Source organism: Filicampus tigris, chromosome 12, assembly GCF_054856515.1.
Source record: "Filicampus tigris isolate MCC_2025a chromosome 12, RoL_Ftig_1.0, whole genome shotgun sequence".
Taxonomy (NCBI): Eukaryota; Metazoa; Chordata; class Actinopteri; order Syngnathiformes; family Syngnathidae; genus Filicampus; species Filicampus tigris.
This window is the reverse complement of record NC_141228.1, coordinates 8535172-8556726: the sequence shown is the minus strand read 5'-3', so window position 1 is coordinate 8556726 and position 21555 is coordinate 8535172. Positions and strand designations below refer to the sequence as shown.

General features: G+C 39.2%; 2 protein-coding genes across 5 annotated transcripts; one reads left to right on the top strand and one right to left on the bottom strand.

Moving 5' to 3' along the window:
• Positions 1–662: 662 nt before the first annotated feature.
• lim2.2 (lens intrinsic membrane protein 2.2) lies at positions 663–4413 on the top strand. 3 transcript variants are annotated; one of them, XM_086047417.1, is made up of 5 exons: positions 663–786; positions 2140–2352; positions 2982–3122; positions 3241–3375; positions 4290–4413. In XM_086047417.1, the coding sequence occupies exons 1-5, from the start codon at positions 663–665 to the stop codon at positions 4358–4360; spliced, it is 684 nt and encodes a 227-aa protein (XP_085903543.1). In that variant the 3' UTR covers positions 4361–4413. The 3 variants fall into 3 exon arrangements, with proteins under 3 accessions (XP_085903543.1, XP_085903541.1, XP_085903542.1); XM_086047415.1 differs by having other exon boundaries at positions 694–786; positions 2145–2352; XM_086047416.1 differs by having other exon boundaries at positions 754–887; positions 2145–2352.
• Positions 4414–5068: 655 nt separating this feature from the next.
• Positions 5069–20431, bottom strand: LOC147138261 (GRAM domain-containing protein 2B). 2 transcript variants are annotated; one of them, XM_086048333.1, is made up of 13 exons: positions 20186–20431; positions 12734–12910; positions 11851–11914; positions 11001–11073; positions 10816–10919; positions 10540–10638; positions 10370–10441; positions 10075–10143; positions 9758–9854; positions 8910–9005; positions 8613–8718; positions 8272–8379; positions 5069–6915 (listed from the first exon to the last, which is right to left on the bottom strand). In XM_086048333.1, exons 1-13 carry the CDS (start codon positions 20275–20277, stop codon positions 6897–6899), a joined length of 1176 nt encoding a protein of 391 aa, XP_085904459.1. In that variant the 5' UTR covers positions 20278–20431; the 3' UTR covers positions 5069–6896. The 2 variants fall into 2 exon arrangements, with proteins under 2 accessions (XP_085904459.1, XP_085904460.1); XM_086048334.1 differs by lacking the exon at positions 20186–20431 and adding an exon at positions 13571–13801.
• Positions 20432–21555: the final 1124 nt, after the last annotated feature.

The following is a 21555-nucleotide window of genomic DNA, read 5'->3' as shown; positions in this document are numbered from 1 at the left end:
AATTTGTAATGATAGTACTGCATGTGAGGATCACTTAATCCGGAATACTACAAAGATGCATTTAGCGTTAAAGACATGTTATCGGTGATGAGCTGTACCTTTCACCTGGCTTACTTTTGTTTAGGGTTCTACACAAGTACAACTTAATTAATCATTATAAAGAGGAGCCTTTTCAAGTTACCCATAAGTACACCATTTTTCTTGTAGTTCCTTTTTGGACTGAAGCACAGTAAATGATTGCGTAAATGTCCAAATTTTATCAATGGAATCACCTACATTTGAACCTTTAATTGAAAGGCCTTCATTGAACCCTTTGGACCACAACCACGCCGCTTTGTACCATGGAAACGCTATACTTTGTGGTTCACATATTCAGTGATTGTAATGACAACATTTGGTTGCAATAATAGGCTGAAAGGTCAAGTCCAACTGTAGAATGGAGTTGTTTTATGATGAGACCCATAGAGTGTTAATACAGTGGGTTTTCCTGTGGGGGCTTGGTTCTGTTCACCTAAATATGGCGTCCGTTGTTGGTTGCCAGATTTAGTATGATGAGGACTGGTATATTGAAAAAAAGTCAGGTACAAAAGCATATGGGACAGACAAGTTTGTTGGACGGATGAAGGTCATTGGAGAGTAAAATAGAGGCTGTCATCACTCACATGCTGCGCTCGATCATTCGCTCCTTTGTGAGGGGGACAATGCGAGTCATCGTTTGGGGGCTTAAAAAGCATACGCACTCTGTAAACCCAGCCAGCCTGGAAGGACCACCCAACCAAGTGAGAGGTATCAGAAAATCCTGGACTTTTTAGCGTATCTCTGCTCTTTGGATGATATTTTTTTTGAAGTTCAAAAATTCAACATTGTGAAGAGCCTCAAATCTTAAGGTGAAACTGCAAATGGCATCTGGAGCTTGTCTGTTTCACTGTTTTGTTTTGCTTTAAATAGGTTTAACTGGGCTCAAAATATTCTTGTAATTTTTAATGTAGGTGACTGATGTGTGTTTGCATAGTTTATAGTAGGGATAGACTGATTATCGGCCGGGCCGATTATAAGCGCTGATATTCTGCGTTTGACAAATATCGGCATCGGCCTTTTTTAATAATCTGATGGCATTGAAATCAAAACAAAAATATGGGAAAGTTTAACATTTCTGTCATTTTGAAATTTTGGAGGACTTCATTTACTGTAAAAAACTATATGGAGCTATTGTTTCAGTTTTCATCAAGACATCCTGACAACCTTAAGTCCTTCGTGAACTTTTTTTTAGAATTTTATAACAAAGGTGGATATATTTATAATGAAAATACAAATACTGTCAAAACCGTATATTGATAATAATTAAAACAAAAAACATTATGCAAATCTAAAAAATGTTCAATAAACACATGCTTAAAAACGTTTCAACAAAGTTAAACAAAGTTTCTTTTTTTTTTAGATTTTGATGCCAATATTTTCCTTTTTATTGAAAATGGATATCGGCTCCAATTATCGGTTAGCGGCCTCCTTGACTACTAATAATCGGTATCAGAACCTGAAAAAAACATATTGGTCTATCTCTGGTTTATAGTATAGTGTATCAAATCTTTGGTATAGAACTGTAAATAAGTGTTTGAAATCATTAGCTTGTGTTTGGTTTGACCCATACAATAATTGCTGACAACTCACTTGTTGTGTTGCACAAAGCAGAATAAGTGAACAATGGCTAGGAGCTGCCTATCATGCACTCTCATTGTCAGTCCGCTGCTATGGCCCAAATGTTTTGCTAGGCTCAACCCATTTCACAAACCTTGGAAAACATTTTGTTTTTATAATTGCTACAATTTCGACTAGTGGTTGGCAGTAAATTTGCTGTTGTTGGTAGGAACCAGAATAAGTGGATCTCAATAGATCGAGCAAGTGTACCAAATGTTGTGGTCAGTAAGTGTGAATTGAGGCAGATTTAAAATGTAGTACTGTAACTGTCAGTTCACGTGTACAAAATTTACACATACATTTGAATCTCCATCAAAAATAATAATAATTATCATTCTAGCGTCACTGTTTTTAATAATATTTTCTTTCCACAAATTGAAGTAATCCCACATTAGGAAGACAGGATCTCCTCTAATTTGTCCTTCCCTCTCTCTGCGTTGTGAGTTCAGGAGGAGAGAAGTTCTGCCGACTTCTCCAGCATGTTGTACACTCTGGCTGGAGGAGGCACACTCTGCGGCGTGGCTGCGCTGGTGCTCCTAATTGTCTCAACGGCGACCGATTTCTGGATGCAGTATCGTTACTCGGGTAGCTCAGCCAATCAGGGCCTTTGGCGGTTTTGCATCAACCACAAATGTCATGCTCACACCATCACTGTAGGTAAGGCCTGGAGGATTTGTGAGGTGACAAGACTAACCTTGTAAACACATTTTTCAAAATGCGAAATGTCATTCCGGCGACTTTGATTTGTGAGCAAAAATTTGAGACAGGATCTCTGTCCCAATCACTAACAAGAAGCAATTTGGCAGATAGTCAGCCATTCTTCAAAAAAACTGTGCTTCGAGTTGTTTAATGCGATTAACGCCACTCCCAGTTGAAGGCCAAACATGCAACAAAGAAAAATCTACACATATGTAAAATTACCACATAGCTTTTTTTGCCTTTCCTCAATCTGCTTATCTTAATGCTGAAAAACAATGTGAAAAGCTATAGACCGGTTAGAGGAGAGCACAGGTGTCATGGTGTTATAACATTTTAAGCAATAGATATTTTAATTCCAACGGTGGAGTAAAACATATAGACAGACGATATAACAATACTTGCATACAGTATATTCTTTATCTTTTATGAAAAACAACTGACGGAGGACCGTCTCCATGTATCAGTATTTCCAAATCATACTGCACATCAGAAGGAGCAGAACGATCAATTTAACATGCGCATTTTCATTATTTACATTGTATTTCGTTATTTTATTACCACTAACCAAGTGGCCATGTGACCCTCAGCCTTCTGGGATGCGACTAGGGCTTTCATGTTGCTGGCTGTGCTCAGCTGTTTTGCTGGCGTGGTGCTCGGCCTGAGTGCTTTCACCAATGGTACCAAGAACAAGAGGGTCCGCATGGGGGGCATTGCCCTGGTCCTCTCAGGTGACACGGAAAATATCCTTTTCTATGAACCGTTCTGCACATCCGCGTTTCCAGTCCACGCACTCCAACGATCTCAATGCAATATGATGCACAGAAGACTGATTGGTGCCCCTTTCAGGTTTTCTTGCCCTCTTGGCTCTGTCCATCTACACGGGAGTGACAGTGACTTTCTTTGGGAAACGCTTCTTGGACTGGCGATTTTCGTGGTCCTACATCATCGGCTGGGTGGCTATCATCCTGGCTTTCGCAGCAGGTATTTCTGATAGTTCTCATTATTTACAGTATGTGTGGTGTTTATTTCTAGTTGTTTTTTTTAAACGGTTTTGCACACTTGACACTCAACCTTCGGTTTCACTTCTGGTTTATTTAAGGACTGATGGAACTTACAGTGCTTAAAAAATGTATTAGACCATCTGTCATGAAAATAAAATGAGACCATCCAGTGTCACACATTGCTTTAATTCGTACTCTTTCAATTTCACTGGGCTTTTAACAATTGAAAATTTCTAACAGGAATGAGAAATTTCAAACTCAGATGTCAGAAACGTAATCAAACATCATATTTAACGACTAAAATTAGTCCCCCCCCCACCGTTTTTGAATAATGAAAATAAATGTAATTTGACATCTTAATACATAAATGACAACGTGCTTTACTATTCTTTCAATTTTTCATGAAACAGTAAATTCAAGTTAAAAAAAAAAAACTAAATCATGTGGACAAAAGTAATCACATTTTAGTATCAAAACATAATTTTGATTTAACAATACCTACATGCTATATTAGCATTAAAGAACCCTAAAAAATATGTTGATATTTTGGTAATGACCAGTGCTGTTAATTTACTTGCAGCTGTGCCATAAACCATACAATGGATTATGCTAAGAAATTTGTTGAGCACTGCATATAAGAACAATCCCTGGGAGCTTCATTTTACAAAATATGGAACCCACATTTATTTCTATTGCGACCAAATTTGTTAAATAAGTCATTTTAAACTGTTAAAGGTTTAATTGTGTCCTTATTACATTTACGATGTATTCAATAATCTGTCCTTGGAATGTCATGTAACTGATTAATGACTATCAAAGCTGCTTCCATTTATAATGATGTCATTGTCATGCCACTCACACAAGCGTAATAACTCCCTGCCTCATCCACTTTAGGTGTGTTTCAGCTCTGTGCATACCAGCGAACAACTGCAGAAGCTTCTCCTTCAAATGTCCCTGACAGTTGAAGCACAGCACACTGATGCTCGTCAGTAGTTAGAATAAAGTCAAATCATACCCATCCTGTGTGTCTTCTCTGATATATAAACAAAATAGTGTATGCTATACGGTAGGGACAATCTAAAACAGTCAATGTAAAATAGCCTGACCCCGGATAAGCTGAAGAAAATGGATGGATGGAAACAACTGTAAGGCAAAACAAGGTTTTAGAATATTTTACCCACACCCCTAAAGCTTGTGACACTGCTCACAGCAATTAACAACAAATATGTATACCTTATGCGGAGAGACCGCCGTTCGTAACCTCGAAATGTCGTCGTAAAACGAGGAGCTCTGTAAAAAGCAGTTGCAGTGAACAAGTTTGTCCACCAGACGTCTATTTTATGCCTTCATACGTGAACCAGTTACTAATCGCTCAATATTACTCTTCTTTTTGTTCTGCCTGTGAAAGAAGTCCATACCCGGCGTTATAGCAAGCAACACATGCTTATGTAATTTCTCATTGGAAAAAAGTTTACACGGTGGCTGAATTCACGTTACTAATCGTACATTTGCTTGATGCTTTCTTGGAAAAATCATTGCATTTCTTCTGACAATTGTGAAATGCAGACAACTGGGGCTCTTCCAGGGCATTATTTTACACTGTGGGTTTCTTGCAAATGAAAATAATGAAAACAAATACAAAATGTTGAGGGCGACAAATAAAACAACAACAGTTCTTCGCAACATATGATTTATTTTCAACAAAAGCAAAGTCATCTCACAGAGACTACTTTGAATTACACAGAATGCAAATAAATATATAGATATATATTGGGCCATTGTATAATTAAGGGCTTAACAATTGTTACAAAATTTACAATGAATAGTGCAAAACCACACAAACGCTGCCCTCGTTAGGATTTTTGCATCGGGTACGTTTGAGGACAGTGGCCGTGTGCGTGTGCTACCCCCTGGTGGGAGACTGACAGTACTGCGCGTCTAATGCAGCAAACTTAACTTGTGATACAGTTTAAACTCTGCTCCTTGTTGGGGAAGGAGCACTTTCACAACAGTGTGAGCTGTGGTATGGATGTATGCATCATAAAACAAATGGGAAAGGCTCTTATGGACAAATGATAAAGTAAAGCAATAAAGACAAGTCAAATTAATAAAGTAAAGCGGTGATCTCTCTCAAAGGGGCTGTAGAGACGCACCCAAGCCAAGACGTAGAGCCCAATGACAAGCACTAGACTTTGAAATGACAAAGGATTTTCTACCTGGCGGGTCATGCCCACCGGCCCTGAGTGAACAGACTTTGAAACAAACAAAGAAAGGTCTTAGCACCGTCAGACAAACACCCGAAACGACAACTTTTTGCCATTTCTACACAATCCAAACACGGCGTCTTGGATTGTGACAGGCACAACACATTTGGTAAAGTGCACTCGCTCCTTTCACTCACATCTTAGTTTGTTTTTTTCTTCCATAGCACATTTTTCTTCCACACAAAAGTTTGATTCTAAAAAAACACCACACAGAAATAAAAGATATTTTGCCATGCATAATACTAATTTGTTGCAGTTTGAAATTTTGTGGAGCTATTTGCTGAAACTTGGACCTTATCAACAAGTGCGGTTTTGAGTTGTCGTGCACTGAGGGGAGGGACAACTTATAGTCAGTCAATTCCCCTTAATGCAGACACATACACTATGACCATTAGCAATACATCATTGGTGAGACATACAATAAAAAAAAAAAAAAAAGAAAATTTACTAGAAACACAGAAATGCTACTTTGTCCCAAAACTTCTCCTGACAACACATTGAGACATGTTGTCCAACTTTGCTGTCAACTACAGGTATGTTTGCATTGATTATGAAGTTTAACCTCTGAGCATTGATCATTAAACATGTTAAATCACGTCAAAGAAGAGGAAGCGATTAAAGAAACAGAGCGTGAGAGGAGACCATTGTGGGCTGATCATCATCATCATCTCAGCCCACAGAAGGTTGGAAAGAGAAGACATTCAAAAGAGAGGTACCCACATTTCCACGTTCCTACTGCTGCAAAGACGGAAGGAAGGGTGAACGTCATGCAGAGAGACGTGCACATCTTTGGCTAGTGGCAGCGCGACGTCTGCGGTGCTGAGGTGTGCTGGTGAGCACTACAGCTGGCTAATGCTGAGGGATACCGCCCTGTTCAGATCGCAAGTTGGAGTAGAGGAACAAGATGTAGAACAGTCGCTCGCATGGCCTCCAGGACTGGCGTTGGTCCACACAGCAAGACACGCTGCAACCAGGCAGGATGGACGTGCGGTTTGGCTCGGCTCTGTCTAAATGTGTTTTTTTTTTTTTTTTTTTTTCTTTTAAACTACTGCAAGCATATAGCCCTTCAAGTTAAAAAGTTGTCACTGAAATTGCACAGATTGGCCACTTTTCTCTTGACATGACGTGACAGTGTCTTGGGCGCGCGGTCCGGTCGCGGCAGGTGAATTGTCTTCCGCTGGAAGTGATCCTCCAAGTCACAAGTCAGGCGTTCTACCTCTCCTTTGGTCGCTGAGTGTTATGTGTCTTGGCGGTAGCTGAAAAAGAGGAAAAAGTGTGAGCGAGGCACAGCGAAAGGTAAGCGAATACTCCAAAAGTACAAGACATGCAAATACAAGAAGTCTTACAAGTAGGGATATAACGATTAACCGAAAATCGATTTAAATATGCATAGATGTAAAAAATAATCGACATTTTTATCACAAAAGGATTTATAATGATAACAGTCTAATCTATTGTACATTTATTTATTTTCATGTTTAGTTCTGGCACTAACAAAACACTGATGACAAGACAAAAATGTAGTTAAACAGTCAAAATTATTCACTCATTTTCATGTTTTGTTATAAAAAGTTACTGTTTGTAACAAGGACAAAATGGAGGTCTAAAAAACATTTTGGTTATAAAAGTCATTCATTTTGTTAAAAAAAAAAGATTTTAATAAAATCGAAAATGGTGAACTAAAAATCTAAAATTGAGTGAATCGTTACATGACTACTTACAAGTCAAAAAAGGTAAACAATACAAAAAAGTTGAGTCTATGTGAGCACGGCACATGCAGTAATTTGTCCACATGTTTATTGTTATCATTTTAACTACAGCAAGCTCCTTTTTTGCATTTGTGTCTGTTCACGTGAACAAGTTGTTCTGCAAGGTAACTTGCCTTCCATGCAGCAAACCACCCACTCCGTTTCCTCATACGTGTCAGTCACTTTTCATCACAAGGCTCGAAATAAATTTTGTTATTTAGAAAGCAGTTTTGCTAATCAAAGACTTCATTTGGGGATCAACTTTTTGTCGGTTAATCTCAGGGACCTGAGGCAAGGATTTTATTAAACAATAAAAACAACAATAGAGGGAGTTGAATATAGGGAAGCTGCTAAGAAAAATGTTAGCATTGAGTATCCTACTGAAAAATGGAGTATTTGGATAAAGTATATTTTTGCTTTGTTAATGAGCAATTATGAATACAAAAGAGAACATTGCACTTAATAACCAGCAACCAGTTGGTTGCCAACCAACAGAAACTCACTTCCAGAATGATTTGGCTGAATTTCCATATTTTTGAAATTAAGAACATTGGAGTGAGGTATTGGGGGCTCTCAATGACTAGCTATGGCCGGGTCTGGGCCAGCCAAAGCGTGATCACTAGCGGCTCGAGCACTGATGACGAAGGCAGCTCGGAGCTGCGGGTACTCATGTGAGACCATGTGTCTGCAATTATTGTTTTGGGCCTTTCAGCCCAGAGCAAGAATCTCACATCGTTCACAATTTGAGGGAATTAAACTTGCTTAAAAAAAAAAAAATAATAATAATAATAATAATAATAGGCTTGCACCTCTTACTTCCCAAACTGTATATTTGGTCGGCGCTCGACTTGGCTGATGACTTACCCGCTCTGTAGGGTGAACTCAGGCAAAGCACCGAGTGACGTCAGCTGTTTCTCCAGGGCCACAATCCGTAAGCCAATGTAGCTTGAAGAAAGCAACAGCACCACCACCCTGAGGAGCAGAGATAAGTTGAAACAAACAGCCACACCCGACTATGCGGGCATAATTTCTTGAAGTGTTGTGAGGAAAACTACTTTTAATCAAACGTTTGCTATGACATAAGATCACACAAACATGCGACCTTGAGCTAACAGTTCCTAAATTGCAAACATTTTGCATGATGTGAACGAAGCTTATCGCACAAAGACAGGGCGGAGGTAAGGAGTGAAGACAAAGCGACTTACAGTATCAAGTAGATGACGAGCAGCGTGTTGAGGGTGCTGGCCTCTCTCTGAACCAGCAGAGACTTGGCCTTCTCCGTCACATTCCAAACCCACGAGCCACCTGGAGCTGAGGTCGGGGAGCAGACATGCAAGGACGGCATTAATGTCAATGTCACGTTGGCTGGCCGCATCTAAAATTTGGCTTTCCGGCATCATTTATTCAAAACACAATTTGATGGGTTTCAATATGTGAGCTTCTCAAATGTTTCGGGGTAAACTGGCAGTCAAGCAGGTTTATTGTGGGCTTGTTTTTGATACCTGATACAGGCAGATCATGGTCTGAAGATGAGCTGTCGCTCTGCAGCCCATGCACGCTCTTGAAAGACGATCTTTTTCCATTGGCTAGTGCAGTCTCTGCAGACAAAAACATTAATGATGACGTTTGCAGGACACGCACAAATTAATCTGGTTAGGCATTGCTTGCTGTCCCATTCTTATGTCAAGTCCAGTAATTCAATCTTAGGCTGTCTGCCGCGGCTGCACGAGGGAGCAAAGATGCCCCTTTCAGTTCGCTCAACGAGGAAGAGTAGCTCGTTGCTACAACTTTAATATCTTTGATAAGTTCGCTGCGACGGTTTTCACAGAATTATTGTGCACTGATCAAAAGTCAACAATAGTGTGATAAGATCCTAAACAACGACTTTAATTTAGCGTTTGAAAATGTTATTTTGATTGTCATGGTGAACTAGGTCTGTGAAATTAATCAAAATTCAATCATTATACTCCACGATTACAAAATTAGCATAAAATACATACACATATATGCATTTATATCCAACCCACTGTTTATTTATTTATTTTTTAAACAAGTCATACATTTGCATCCTTTTTAAATTTTATGAAAAATTTTATAAAATGTTGTCTAGTCTAAAATTAACTTACATAATTGTCGTGTTTCAAAGAAATGTATTTGTCTTTATATTTTTTGTGTTTAAACATTTTGTACCAAAAAAATATTGTTTGAACAATCATGATTTCAATTATTGCCAAAAATATATATATATTTTTTTTCCCCCCATAATCGAGGTGCCCTATGTTGAACTAACAAAATATAGTTCCAGTCCAAATGTGAGTAGAAAAATTCACGCAAAGTGTAGACGTCTCACCTTTGTGTGTGCTGTGCACAGGTTGGTCCTGTAACGACTGCGACTCGGAGCCATCGAACAGGTCAAAGCTGCCATCGAGACTGGACTGGCTGGAATTCTGTCATGATTGGTCACAGAGAAAATAATGACTTTATTCAGCGGCACACAGCTGCTGACTACTGCGGGCACAACGGAGGAGGAGGTGACATGAAGCGACTGAATTAAAATTATCGCATGGGGTTTCAGAACATACCAAGCAGTAATACTAGGCGGGGAAAAAACCCCCCCCAAAAAAACAAAAACAAAAAAAAAAAACACAGCTTAACAAACGTCCTTACCACAAGTTTGCTCTTGTCAAAGCTTTGCTCAGCAGAGGAAATGACGGGACTGCTGTTGTTGCTGCGGTCCTGTAAAAACCAAACACACACTTATGATGCCGGTGCGGAACACATTTGGCAGTCTGACAACGTTTAAGCAGAAAAATAAATAACGGACCAGTGTCACAGGTGAGGCTTATGCAAATGTATAGCTTTTTAGAATTTTGATGATATTTGACTTCATCGCTTGCATCACTTTTATCTACAGTTTGAGTAACTCGTGGTGAAGAGAATACAGGCGTCCTGGACCTCTCACCTCAAGCTGAGGACAGACGGCGCGCAGCAGCTGATAACAAGCTTCTCGGTTCCGTAGCGAGACAAACAGGAACTGAACATCATCAGGGAACAGGACAGATAGAACATGAGCTACTTGCTCAGCTGACAAACATGATTACAAGCTCCGTTGGCCTGCAGAAGAGAACTAACCTTTTCTCCCTCCGTGGTTCGGATTGACAAGGCGTTTGGTACAAGCAGAGCGGTGTTCTGCTTTTTGACGATGTGAATACTGGAGACGGAAATCACTACCTGGAACGGCATTGACGTGAAACATACAATTAGAGTTGGTTGAAAGTGGGACAGAAAATATAAAGCCATGGCGGGATACGATAAGCTCGGGGTAGAAAAAAAAAACAACAAAAAAAAACGCCGCGATGTTTAGGAAGGCGAGCGTAGTTTAGAGCCTGCAACAGGCTGCCTGCCTACCTTGGTGTCCTTGAGCAGAACAGAGGAGTGGAAACAGGCATGGCTGTTCGTGACGTACAGTCGACCATGGTAGGGCACTTCCTTTTGCAGGGCACAGATGTATGCTGGGAAAAGAAGCGGCACATTTGATCAACTCGGATGGCGAGTTTAGACAAATCGAGAAGTCGTCATTTATTTTTACCTACCATGTATCAAGTCTTCGCTGTCTGGAATGTCTGGAAACAACTTGTGGAATGTTGCGTTGTGCTTTATGAAACTCTACAAGATAGAAAAAGTTTGCAGTCATTTTTTGAGGAAAATGGAAATCATATATTCTTCTAGCTAGGGCTGTGCAATTAATCGAAATTCAACTACAATTATTACACGGCACTATTACAAAATTGGCATAATTGCAAAAAATGATTATTAATATGCAATTATTCAACCCACTGTTTGTTTACACAAGGCACTCATACTTGAATTTGTACCTTTTTTTTTAATAAATTTTGTTTGGTTCCAAAAGGAACTTACATTTTTTACGTTTAAACACTTTGTTTTGTACCCCAAAAAATTAATGATTGTTTGAATAATCGTGATTTTAATTATTACCAATATAATGTGATTAATATTATTTTCGTAAATCAAGCAGGCCTACTTCTAGCCCTCCCCCCGCGCCCCCATGCAACATTTAAACATCAGCCCAAGTTGTAAAATAAAGTTAGCTATTGCCCTCTCACTGGTCTAAAAACATTAGAGAGACCAGTTTACTACTCACTCTAACTTTAATGAGTTCTAGAGATAAAGTACATAAAAAAAAATAATAATAATAATAAGCGCAGCAGTTAGTGTACCAGGACATAATGTGAATGAATGATGCACAAAATATTTTCCGGTTTATTTAAGGTGATCACAGAGTGAATTGTAGATCTCAGCTTGCCGTTTTTCTGCTGCATTCCGAGTGCGACTGTTATGTTTGCACATGCCTCCCGACAAGAGCGAGGCACGGCTCCTCCAAACATTACAAAGCGCACATTTCAAAAGGGAAGGTGGACTTACACTTTGTGTGCCGTTGACCCGAGTCCTTTCGAAGCCTATGCAGTCAACGTCGAACGTCTGCGACCTAAATGCACAGTAGAGTTGCGGATAAAACAAACTTTGTCCAGTTCGCAACAAATACAATTTTATGACATCATCCAATTGAGTACTTCTGTCAGTGTTGTCAACATGAAATTACACAACTCAAACTCGTTGACGCGGGATGTAACAATTCACTCAAGCGCCGATTTGATTTTCAGTTGTCGATTTTTGATTCGATTCTTTAAAAATGGATACCATGCTTGTGTCAGAGCGCCAGTGTGGTGCTGCAGCATCCACAAACGCAATACGGTGGTTGGCGAGAGCACATAATTTGATCGACACATACAAAATGTGGTATGCATCTGGAATGGAAAAAAATGCAGACATTTTTTAGCACTTTCACTTAATATATTCTAATGATCCAGGCATGTTGTCTTTTGTTAGGTGTTGCTGTATAGGACTTGTGAGTGCTCAGATGTCAGCGTTTGATTCGTCACGATTTGAATCGAATCATTACATCCCTATTGTTGACTCATTTAAAAAGTGCTCACGTAGCAGACAACATTTCAATTATTTGTCATTCTTCAAGTGCCACTGTGTTCGCATGACTGTGTAGACAAGCTCACTGTGCACCATTGATATCATGAGGGCACCTCACACACACATTAAAATCATGTGAGCCTGAGCAGCTCAATCATGTGTGTCCTGACTTGGCTCAAAGGCTTCAAGTCTTGTGACGCCACATCGAGCCAAGCACGTCAGAGTCTGCGTATGATTGAACCCATTCTACTTCAAAAAAAAAAAAAAAAAAAACACAACAACATTGGATGTAGCTCCAAAATCTTTCAGGTGCTTTATTTACCTGATGGCCAACTGCCTGGTGAGCGTTTTGTGTTGCTCCTCGATCTGTAGCTGAGCAGCCTCCAGACTCAACGTCTTCTTGGCCTCCACTTTTTTGACACAGTCTTTACTTAAAGTGCTTCTGCTCTTCTTCACTTTGGCTGGCACTCCGCCACCACTGCTCTCTACTGGGTAGTTGCTAGACATTGGAAAAGAAGAATTTGATACATGAGAAACCATTTTATGTGCACACACAGGTATCATGATTATTTTGTCCGGCAAATAAATCACCCAGTAACAGCAACACGTGGATGAACAACCGCTAGTGGTCTTAACTATCATTGCACAACTGTTGCTGTTACTTTCCTCTTTTGAGACGTCATCCTTGCAACATCAAGTTAGTGGGTTTTTATTGAGAAAGGTGAAGCGGAAAATGTTTACAATATTTCATCGCCGGAAATAGGCTATGTAAACGTAGATTATGGCAGCACAGTCGTTCACAGCTAAGGACTTGGAAACCACAGGTGAGAACACCGCTTGAAGTCACAAGATGGCAAAACCTATTGAGATTCTCAAAAACGTGCAATTAATTGAAATTTATGAACCTTCTATCTTCAAAAAATTAAGGCAGAAAACCAAGACCGTTGTTTGAAAAAAATGTAATTGTACACAAATTGTATTTTGGCTGAAGACAGATTTGAGTAGTCGTGAAAAAAAGCAACCGTGACAACTGACTGACACGTAGAAGTCTTTGCAACGCTATAGCTAAAATAGTCATGATTACAACCAACAAGACTGTACACAATAGGAGAGCAGAGGAGCAACAAATAAAAAAATAAAACAAAACCATCCATCTTACCTGGAAAATTTAAACCTTTTCGATGAACGGAAACTCATATATCTACTGACAGTTGGCATTTCCTTTTCTAAGAAAAAACAAAACCCTAATTTCTATAAAAATATTTCTGGCTTAATGCCGTTATTAAAAAAAAAAAAAAGAAGAAACTAGCTTTAAAGTGCATTTAGTAATAATCCTAGCGGGTAAAAAACACAGTCTTTATGGTGCCATGTTTTGTATGAATGCCCTGAAAGAGGAAGCCACTAGCGTATGTGCTTGTGGTGGTGTGACACTCCGTAAGAGGTTGACGTCAACGCAAGCCACTCCCCCTCTAGCCCAACAGCCACGAAAGAAAGCAGCAGAGCACAAACACAAAGTACACTTATACACGAGCACACAAAGGCGGTGCTGTGCTCGGAAAATAAATTTAAAAAAAAAACAAAAACATTTTTTTTTCTTCTTGTGAACAAGCAAAAGCAAGCAGGCGCAAAAATAAGATGCTCAAACTGGCCAGGCAGGCCTCATCTAGGAGTGGTGTTACTTGATCATATTACAAAATGTTTGTTGGCAGGCATTTGGGCAATCCTATAAAAGGTGCTGGCACACAATTGAATTATGATACAATTAAAGACAATTTTTCAACGCAGGGGGGCCCAATTGGTAGCTTCCCTGTGAATGCGCTTTGCGCTGCATCGCCTTAGGCAACTGGAGGAAAGTTCAGGCGTGAAGGGAGGACTTGCAGGCAGACCATGTCATTATTTATGCCTGGATTAACCATGCAAATTAAAACTGGGAGTGGTGAGCTAATTCGAGTTCCATCTTGTAGGCATGTTACTAGAGATGTTACAGCAGATAACCCTCCAATGTTGTGATGAGCAGGAAAAAAAAAAGAATGCTGTGTTTTTTTGGGTTTTTTTGCAGCCACCTGGCCCACAGTCAAACATTTGTTTCTTTCAACTGTATTCCCCCTTGCCACGGGGTTCAATTTAAATGGCCAATAGGGAGAGTATTCAAATGTCTCATCACGTTTTTTTTGTAAAGAGGGGCGGCTGCTAAACTGGAACCACCAAAAAAGGGAGTGTTTCTTTCAAAACCCAAGACACCATTACACACGCCTCCTCCTTAATTCATTGTCATCCAATCCTCACCCTGAATTGGAATCAATTACAGAGTATTAGATTACAGGTTTTTCTGGGTTATATTAAGACAAGGAGGGAGTGATATGTTTTTCTTCAAGACCGATACCAATAATTTGTAGTCAAAGAGGCCGATAACCGATATGTAGAGCTATTCATTTTTAGTAAAAAGAAAATATTGGCCTCAAAATCAACAAAAAAAACCCCTAAATAAAATGCTTAACTTGAAACATCTTGAAGTGCTTGTTTATTTATTATTATACATTTTTGACAATATACATCTTTGTGATAAAATTCTAACAAAAAGCAAATACTTTTTCTACAGTAAATGAAGTCCTCAAAAATTTCAAATGTCAGAAATGTTAAAATTTCACTTCTTTGTTTTGATTTTAACAGTTTTAAATTGATTTATTATCAGCCATAAGATTAAAAAAAAAAAAAAAAAAGCAGATGCCGATATTTGTCAAAATGCGGAATATTGGCACGATAATCGGTCTATCCCTAATTAAAACAGTTTCAAAATATGCAAAGGTGGTAGATTGCTCTGCTTATGGGATAGAGGACCATAATTACATGACAACAAACTAATAACAGTGGGAATGTCTTTTGCCCATTTGATAGTCAACAACAGTGCCAAAAAAACTGTCTTTAGACTGACCAGAAAAAATGCACACCTTCGACCCATCTCCCAGACTGAGCACCGTGTCCCACAACACTACAAAACGGTACAGCTTGACTCAATCTAGAGTTTAATTTAGTCTCCGATAAAGCGACATCACATAAAGACGGTTTGTCAAACTGATATTACAGGCTGCAAGATTTTTATATGCATGTGTACTCAAGTTTTATTTGAGGAGAACCACATTTTACAATTGATCTGTTGAGCTCACTGCTAAACTCAGAAGTGGCATCTTTTTGAAGCTTTAACAACCACAGACCTAATCTGACTGAAATGATTAAAGGCAAGTTGTTAGCCTGGTTTCAAAAACATATTACTAAACTGCCACATCATCATCGCCACAAATATGAATCAGTGAATAAAGATAGTAAGATGGGACATTTTCTACTGTAGTCTTACCTTCCCAGAACCTCAGCACAACGGCTCTCAGCGACAGGCCTCGGTTGGTTTATCACTTCCCTTCTATCCATGCTGTTGTGGCTCCGAAACTGTAATGTTTTAAACCTACACTAGAGAGACCTTTTGCACTTCGACACATTGACTGACTAATGCAATGGGAGTAAAGGTCTATTTTTACAGCAACACTTGAAAACACCCAATAGCTAACACAAGCAAAAGAGGCTGAAATGCAAAGTAGAGACTAGAGTGAATATGTCTGAGACAACAGAAAAAAAGATGGTTGGGCTGTGTTGTTATGGAAATGGTTGCAGCAGTAGGAGGTAAATAATGGGGGGTAAGAAACCTATTAGTGGGTCATTTACTTTTTAAACGAGTCCTCAACTCGTAGGAATTTGATTCAAACGCACTAAGTGCAATAGACATGCTAATAGAGTCAAGCTCTTAAAACAGAACACAAAGCAGACTATAGCATGTGTTTGAGATTGATCACCGCAAAAAAAAAAAATCAGACGCATCAAGTTACAGTCAGTCCTATTTTTCCTTGAGTTTTTCACTTCACCTTACATTGCTAACTCACACAACCAGGTTTATATTGACTGATCTAGTTTCTCTTCCGCATATCCCTCAACATCACAGATGACTGAGAGGCACGGTACATCCTGGTTACCAGTCAATTGCAGTGGAAAAAAAAAAACCTGACAAAGCATACAAACAAATTGTGATTTAAATTTCCAGAAGCCGCTCAAATTACATTCAATTTCACATTCAATTAAACAGAGCAGAGTACCATAATGAACAGGTAGCATCTTGCAGTAACCTGCATTTAAGAAAGGCGTAAAAAAAATAAAATGAAAGAATCAAACAGGGGAGGATTTAAGAATGAAGCCAACAATGCGCTTTTGTTTCCTTTTGTTTCTTAGAAAATTGATTCCAGTCATAAAAAAAAAAAGGCCTAATCTAACTATAATTGTTTTAATTTGCCAACGTGACCAAAGCTCCAGAGTATGGCAAAATATTTTGTCATCTCCATAGAGCCCATCGACAAAACTACTTGTTATGAAGCCAAGCCATTGTGTGAGACTGCCATCTTCTGGAGAAAAATGTTGCCCTCCTTAAAAATCAAAAAGGTGCCACTGCAGCGGATTCCAAAAACTAAGTAATGAGTTGTTTTGAGACAGACATGTTCTAGTCTGCTGTGAAATTCAAGCCAAATGTTGCTGCATATGCTGTAGCTTTAAATACCAAAATTTTAAAAAGTGACAATTTTTTTCCCAACTGCAGCAGATTTTATTCTGTTAAACAGAAATTTAATTAAGCCGCTCTAATGTTTAACCCTAGAACACTAACGTTAAAATTAATGACACCATCGCTAACGTCATGTATATTTAACCAGATATAATAGCCCAAATAAAATACAGTTTATCAATTTATGTGAAAGTAAACCTCTGTATGCCAAATTGGAAGTTGTCTTCTTTAATTTCCCCAATACAAAAATATCACAAAAAAAAATGTGTGGGTGAAAAAAATAAATCACCCAACGTCAATTTTGGGACAACTAAATGCGACATTTAAGGTATACTTGGGTGGAAAAATGACAGCTTCTGAACGTTGGCAACACCCAAATAAAACAGCACAAGAGAAAAGTAGAGCATTTGCCGTTAAGTACCCACTTTTGGTTTTAACTCTGTGATTACTCCGCTTCCATTTATAACTAAACTATGACAATTAAAGACAGCTAAAATATGATTCTGGGTTACAGTGACGTACGGGATCAATGCTGAATTTACAGACGTCCATTGTTGGCACACAATTTGGGCATCTGCACATGCACGTCGTTTCCAAAGTAAACACAGTGATATTGAATATACTGCATGTCCTTTGAAATGTACATGTAATACAGTATAAAATGCATTTGGCATTAAATCAGAAATGGGCACTTCGACTTGCAGGGTAGCCAGCCTAAGTGTTTGAGCTTCAACAGAGCAGACAGGAAGGGCAATATAAAATGCAGTTCGTGGCAGCTTGCCAGGCCTCAGTCTGGAGGATGCAGTGTATTGGTGCGTGTGTGTGAGTCCAGTTGAAAAGAATGTGTGTGTGTGTGCATTTGTTACTGAATGTGTGTTTGTGAGAAAGTCATGTGGCCCTGTGCATGCAGCGCCTCACATCACTTCCTGGATGTGGACTGGCAATGCAGACCGAGGTGATCATTCTTCAAAGCTTCCCAGTGAGCAAAAAGGTTATGGTGTTGGTCAAAAAAACAAAAACAAAAAAACTATTAAGATTAAGACCCATCTGCTGCATCGGGGTGCTGATCTACTTTTTCTCTGTTTTACCTTTGGAAGCAAGAAACACAAACACTTGAAAAACAGGAATCAGTTAGCTCAGGAGTGGGTAATTAATTATTTAAAAGTGCAAAATGAGAAACTAGAACACTTGCTGAGGGCCAAGCCAACAAACTAACCTCAACTTTGTTTATAGTTTTTTTTTAATGTATTTAGAAAGGGACTACAGTATTGCTTCGATAAGTTGCTACATGTGTAGACATGGTATGCATAGTGAGAATTACGAAACAACATTTTAAATGGTCATGAAAATGACATAGTTACATTTTTAAAATTATAACAATACTATTGCACCAACCACCAACTCATATCAGCCATTCCTAGTCAGGACCCCCCAAAAAATAGATAAGGATAAAGTATAACCTTATTGACCATGATGACTTAAATACCTAAAGTATATGAAATTGTAAACATGTGCCCATTATTAACTGGCCAAATCCTCTTGGCCCTCTTCCCTCCACCGTGCAGGAAATAAAAACGTTGCTAACATTAGGACCACGGTTGCATTTTTGCTGGTCTCATTTTTGGAAAAATAGTTGCTGGAATAGTCAGAGAAGTTGCTAAATAGAGCGAAAATGTCACTAAGCGGCAACCCTGCAGAAACAAGTCACAAAGCTGGCTTGATACCTCACGTGTACTAGCGTCAACACACCAAATAAAAAGCACATCTTTCAAAAAAGCACTGCATCTTTTACATTTTGTTTTGACTTCACGGCCACTGTGAGGGCCGGTCAGAGACTGTGGGCATGCCCTAAGGGAATTGACCAAGGTCATCCCTCAAAATATTATAGTTTTTTTTTTTCTTATGCCAACCAGGATAATTTGGCATTTTTACATGGACACGTACAAACTACAGTTAGGAATGAGCCAAACAAAATTTGATTGAAATCCAGCAAGCCAGTGTTAGTGTACTGACAGGCCATCTTGTCTTAACTTTGCAAGAGCAAAGGAGTGGTCATTAGCACTGCCCTGACAGAGGCAACACACGACTTCAGCTATGACCAGCTGGCTTGTGGGCAACCCTTCAACATTCCTGCTTGATGCAACCTTCTTCACAGACAACCCTTTTTTGCCGTTTTTCTCAGGAGCATCATTTAGAAGGCACTATGACATACAAATGCCTATCTTATTATGACAAGCAATCAAATGCGGTCACTTTACATGCATAACACCACATAGCACATGTGAACCCCCTCATGAGAGCTAAATAGACCCATTTCCTGGAAAATGAGCTTGCTGATATGTCTGACGTATGAGAAATGCCTGGAAAGACAACAGCTCTTTATGCAAAGGCTCACTAAAGTATCACTGTGCATATGAACTTAATGAAGCAGTATCTGAGTGCATGACTGAATCAAGTGGTCTACACATGTTTCAGTCTTTCGGGTCTGCATAGGATACAGAAGGACAAATTAGTGATGGCAAACTGAGCCACATAGTGAGATGGGTGAAGTCATGATTGCTCAGCATGAGGGATGGCAGAGCAGACTCATTGGTCAGGATGGTCGTCACTTACTGAAACAGTGCACTGACGTAGAAGTCCACATTCATTTATGGTCACACATCAATACATTTCCTTTAAACGTGACAACACGGTTATTTGACAGCCTACATGTACAGTATATTACCATAGTCACCAGTCATTTGACAACTTGCATGTATACTACCATAGTCAAGTCGTTATGTTTCAACCATTCATTATGTTGTACGTTTATAAAAACAACAGTGGTGCCAAGACTAACGACAAATGAGAGAATGTTGTGCACAAACTAACTATGCATATGCATATGCATAATCCACATTGCGTGTGAAATGTGCAACTGTGACACGAGACTGCATTTAAAGGTCTCAGCATCTTCAGACCAACGAGAGGCTAACTCTTTAGCATAGCAGCCGTATTCGTATGGAGAACTCATGCACATTTCAAATCTATACGGCAAACGATCAATTGCCATGCTGTCTTGCGGTAGGAAGACTCTTACTGTAAATCAATAAATATTTGTGGAATCAATTAAATGATAATGGTTAGCATCCGCTGAATGGGTGATGCTAACCGTCAGCAAGCAGTTATTTCGCTTACCTCTCTTTCATGAAGTGCTTGATCCGGACAATGGCCTTCTCGTCAATCTTCCGGAGGAAGGTTTTCAACCGTTCTCTTTTGTTTTCAAGCATTCTTCACCCTCTGCCAGTGGTGGTCAGTTCGTATTGAAACGAAGTGCCACGCCACACCAAGCACCACAGTTCTTGTTTGGATTCCGCCTTAACCCCCTCCCTGTGTCATCCACGGCTGATTAGGATAATACCCTTATATCGTACCAAGCATGCGGACCAATGACCAACGAAAAAGGCTGCTTAAAGCAGTCATGTCAGACCGAACATCCAATCAAAATGAGGTAGTTGGTTTGGAGGGACCGCCCATTACCTAATATGGAGAATAGGCGTCCTTAATTATAGACATCTGGAACCCGCTGTATTATTATGGAAAGTCCAGGACCCTTTTAATCAATTATTTACTCCAGCCGTTAACTTTCCACGTGCATACACTAACAGGGAACTCTTGGATGTAACCATTCATAGCAGTACCTATATATTTTTATGATTTTCATGACTTCACTTCATTAGGAGGTTCTCCTTTCAATAAAAACAGCTATGATATACAGAATGAGCATGTTCAATACAAAAGTAGTTTCGACAGAATGTTGTCAAAGAATAATATACAAAATAGTTATTACAAGTGACCACAAGGTAATGGCAAAAATGTTTCATGTGCAAAGGTGACAGACACAGAAGCGGACAGCGGTCCATGCCGATAACCCGACAATACATCCAAAATGGGACAACAAGTGTATTTATCCCATATGCATAATGAAAACAAAGAACTATTGATTGACAATATTGTTTTGGATCACAACACAAAAATTTAAGAAATGATTAATAGTGAAATCAATAATATATGCTACAATGTGCAGCCGCATTGCCGAGACAAGAAGTCTAACTATCTTGTGTCCAATGATTCTGATCACAACATTGTAACTTTGGAAATTAAATGAATAATTACACAATTGATGTGTACCTAGTTGGAGCTGTAGAGCAGCTTTCAGCAATGGACTCCTGTCGTGCGCCTGGGTTTTCATTTTCATTTTTGTACCTGCACGCTTTTTGATGAGAAAAAACGTTTTTCTTGATCACAAAATGATCCAATGCTGCAACTGAACTGTGGGCTAGCTAGCCTTAAGCTAATGCTCAAGTAAATAACTCCACAGGCGCAGCACAAACATGCAAGTGGATTGGAACAAAACGGCTACTTATGAACTTTTAAATGTACTTGCATATTTTTTTCTTTTAAACGTAAATAAATAAATAAAAGAAAATAAATGCGGAAGTTTCTCGATGGAAACGCTAACGGAACCCCATTTAAAAGGATAGGTGGATCGGCCTATAGGCGATTAC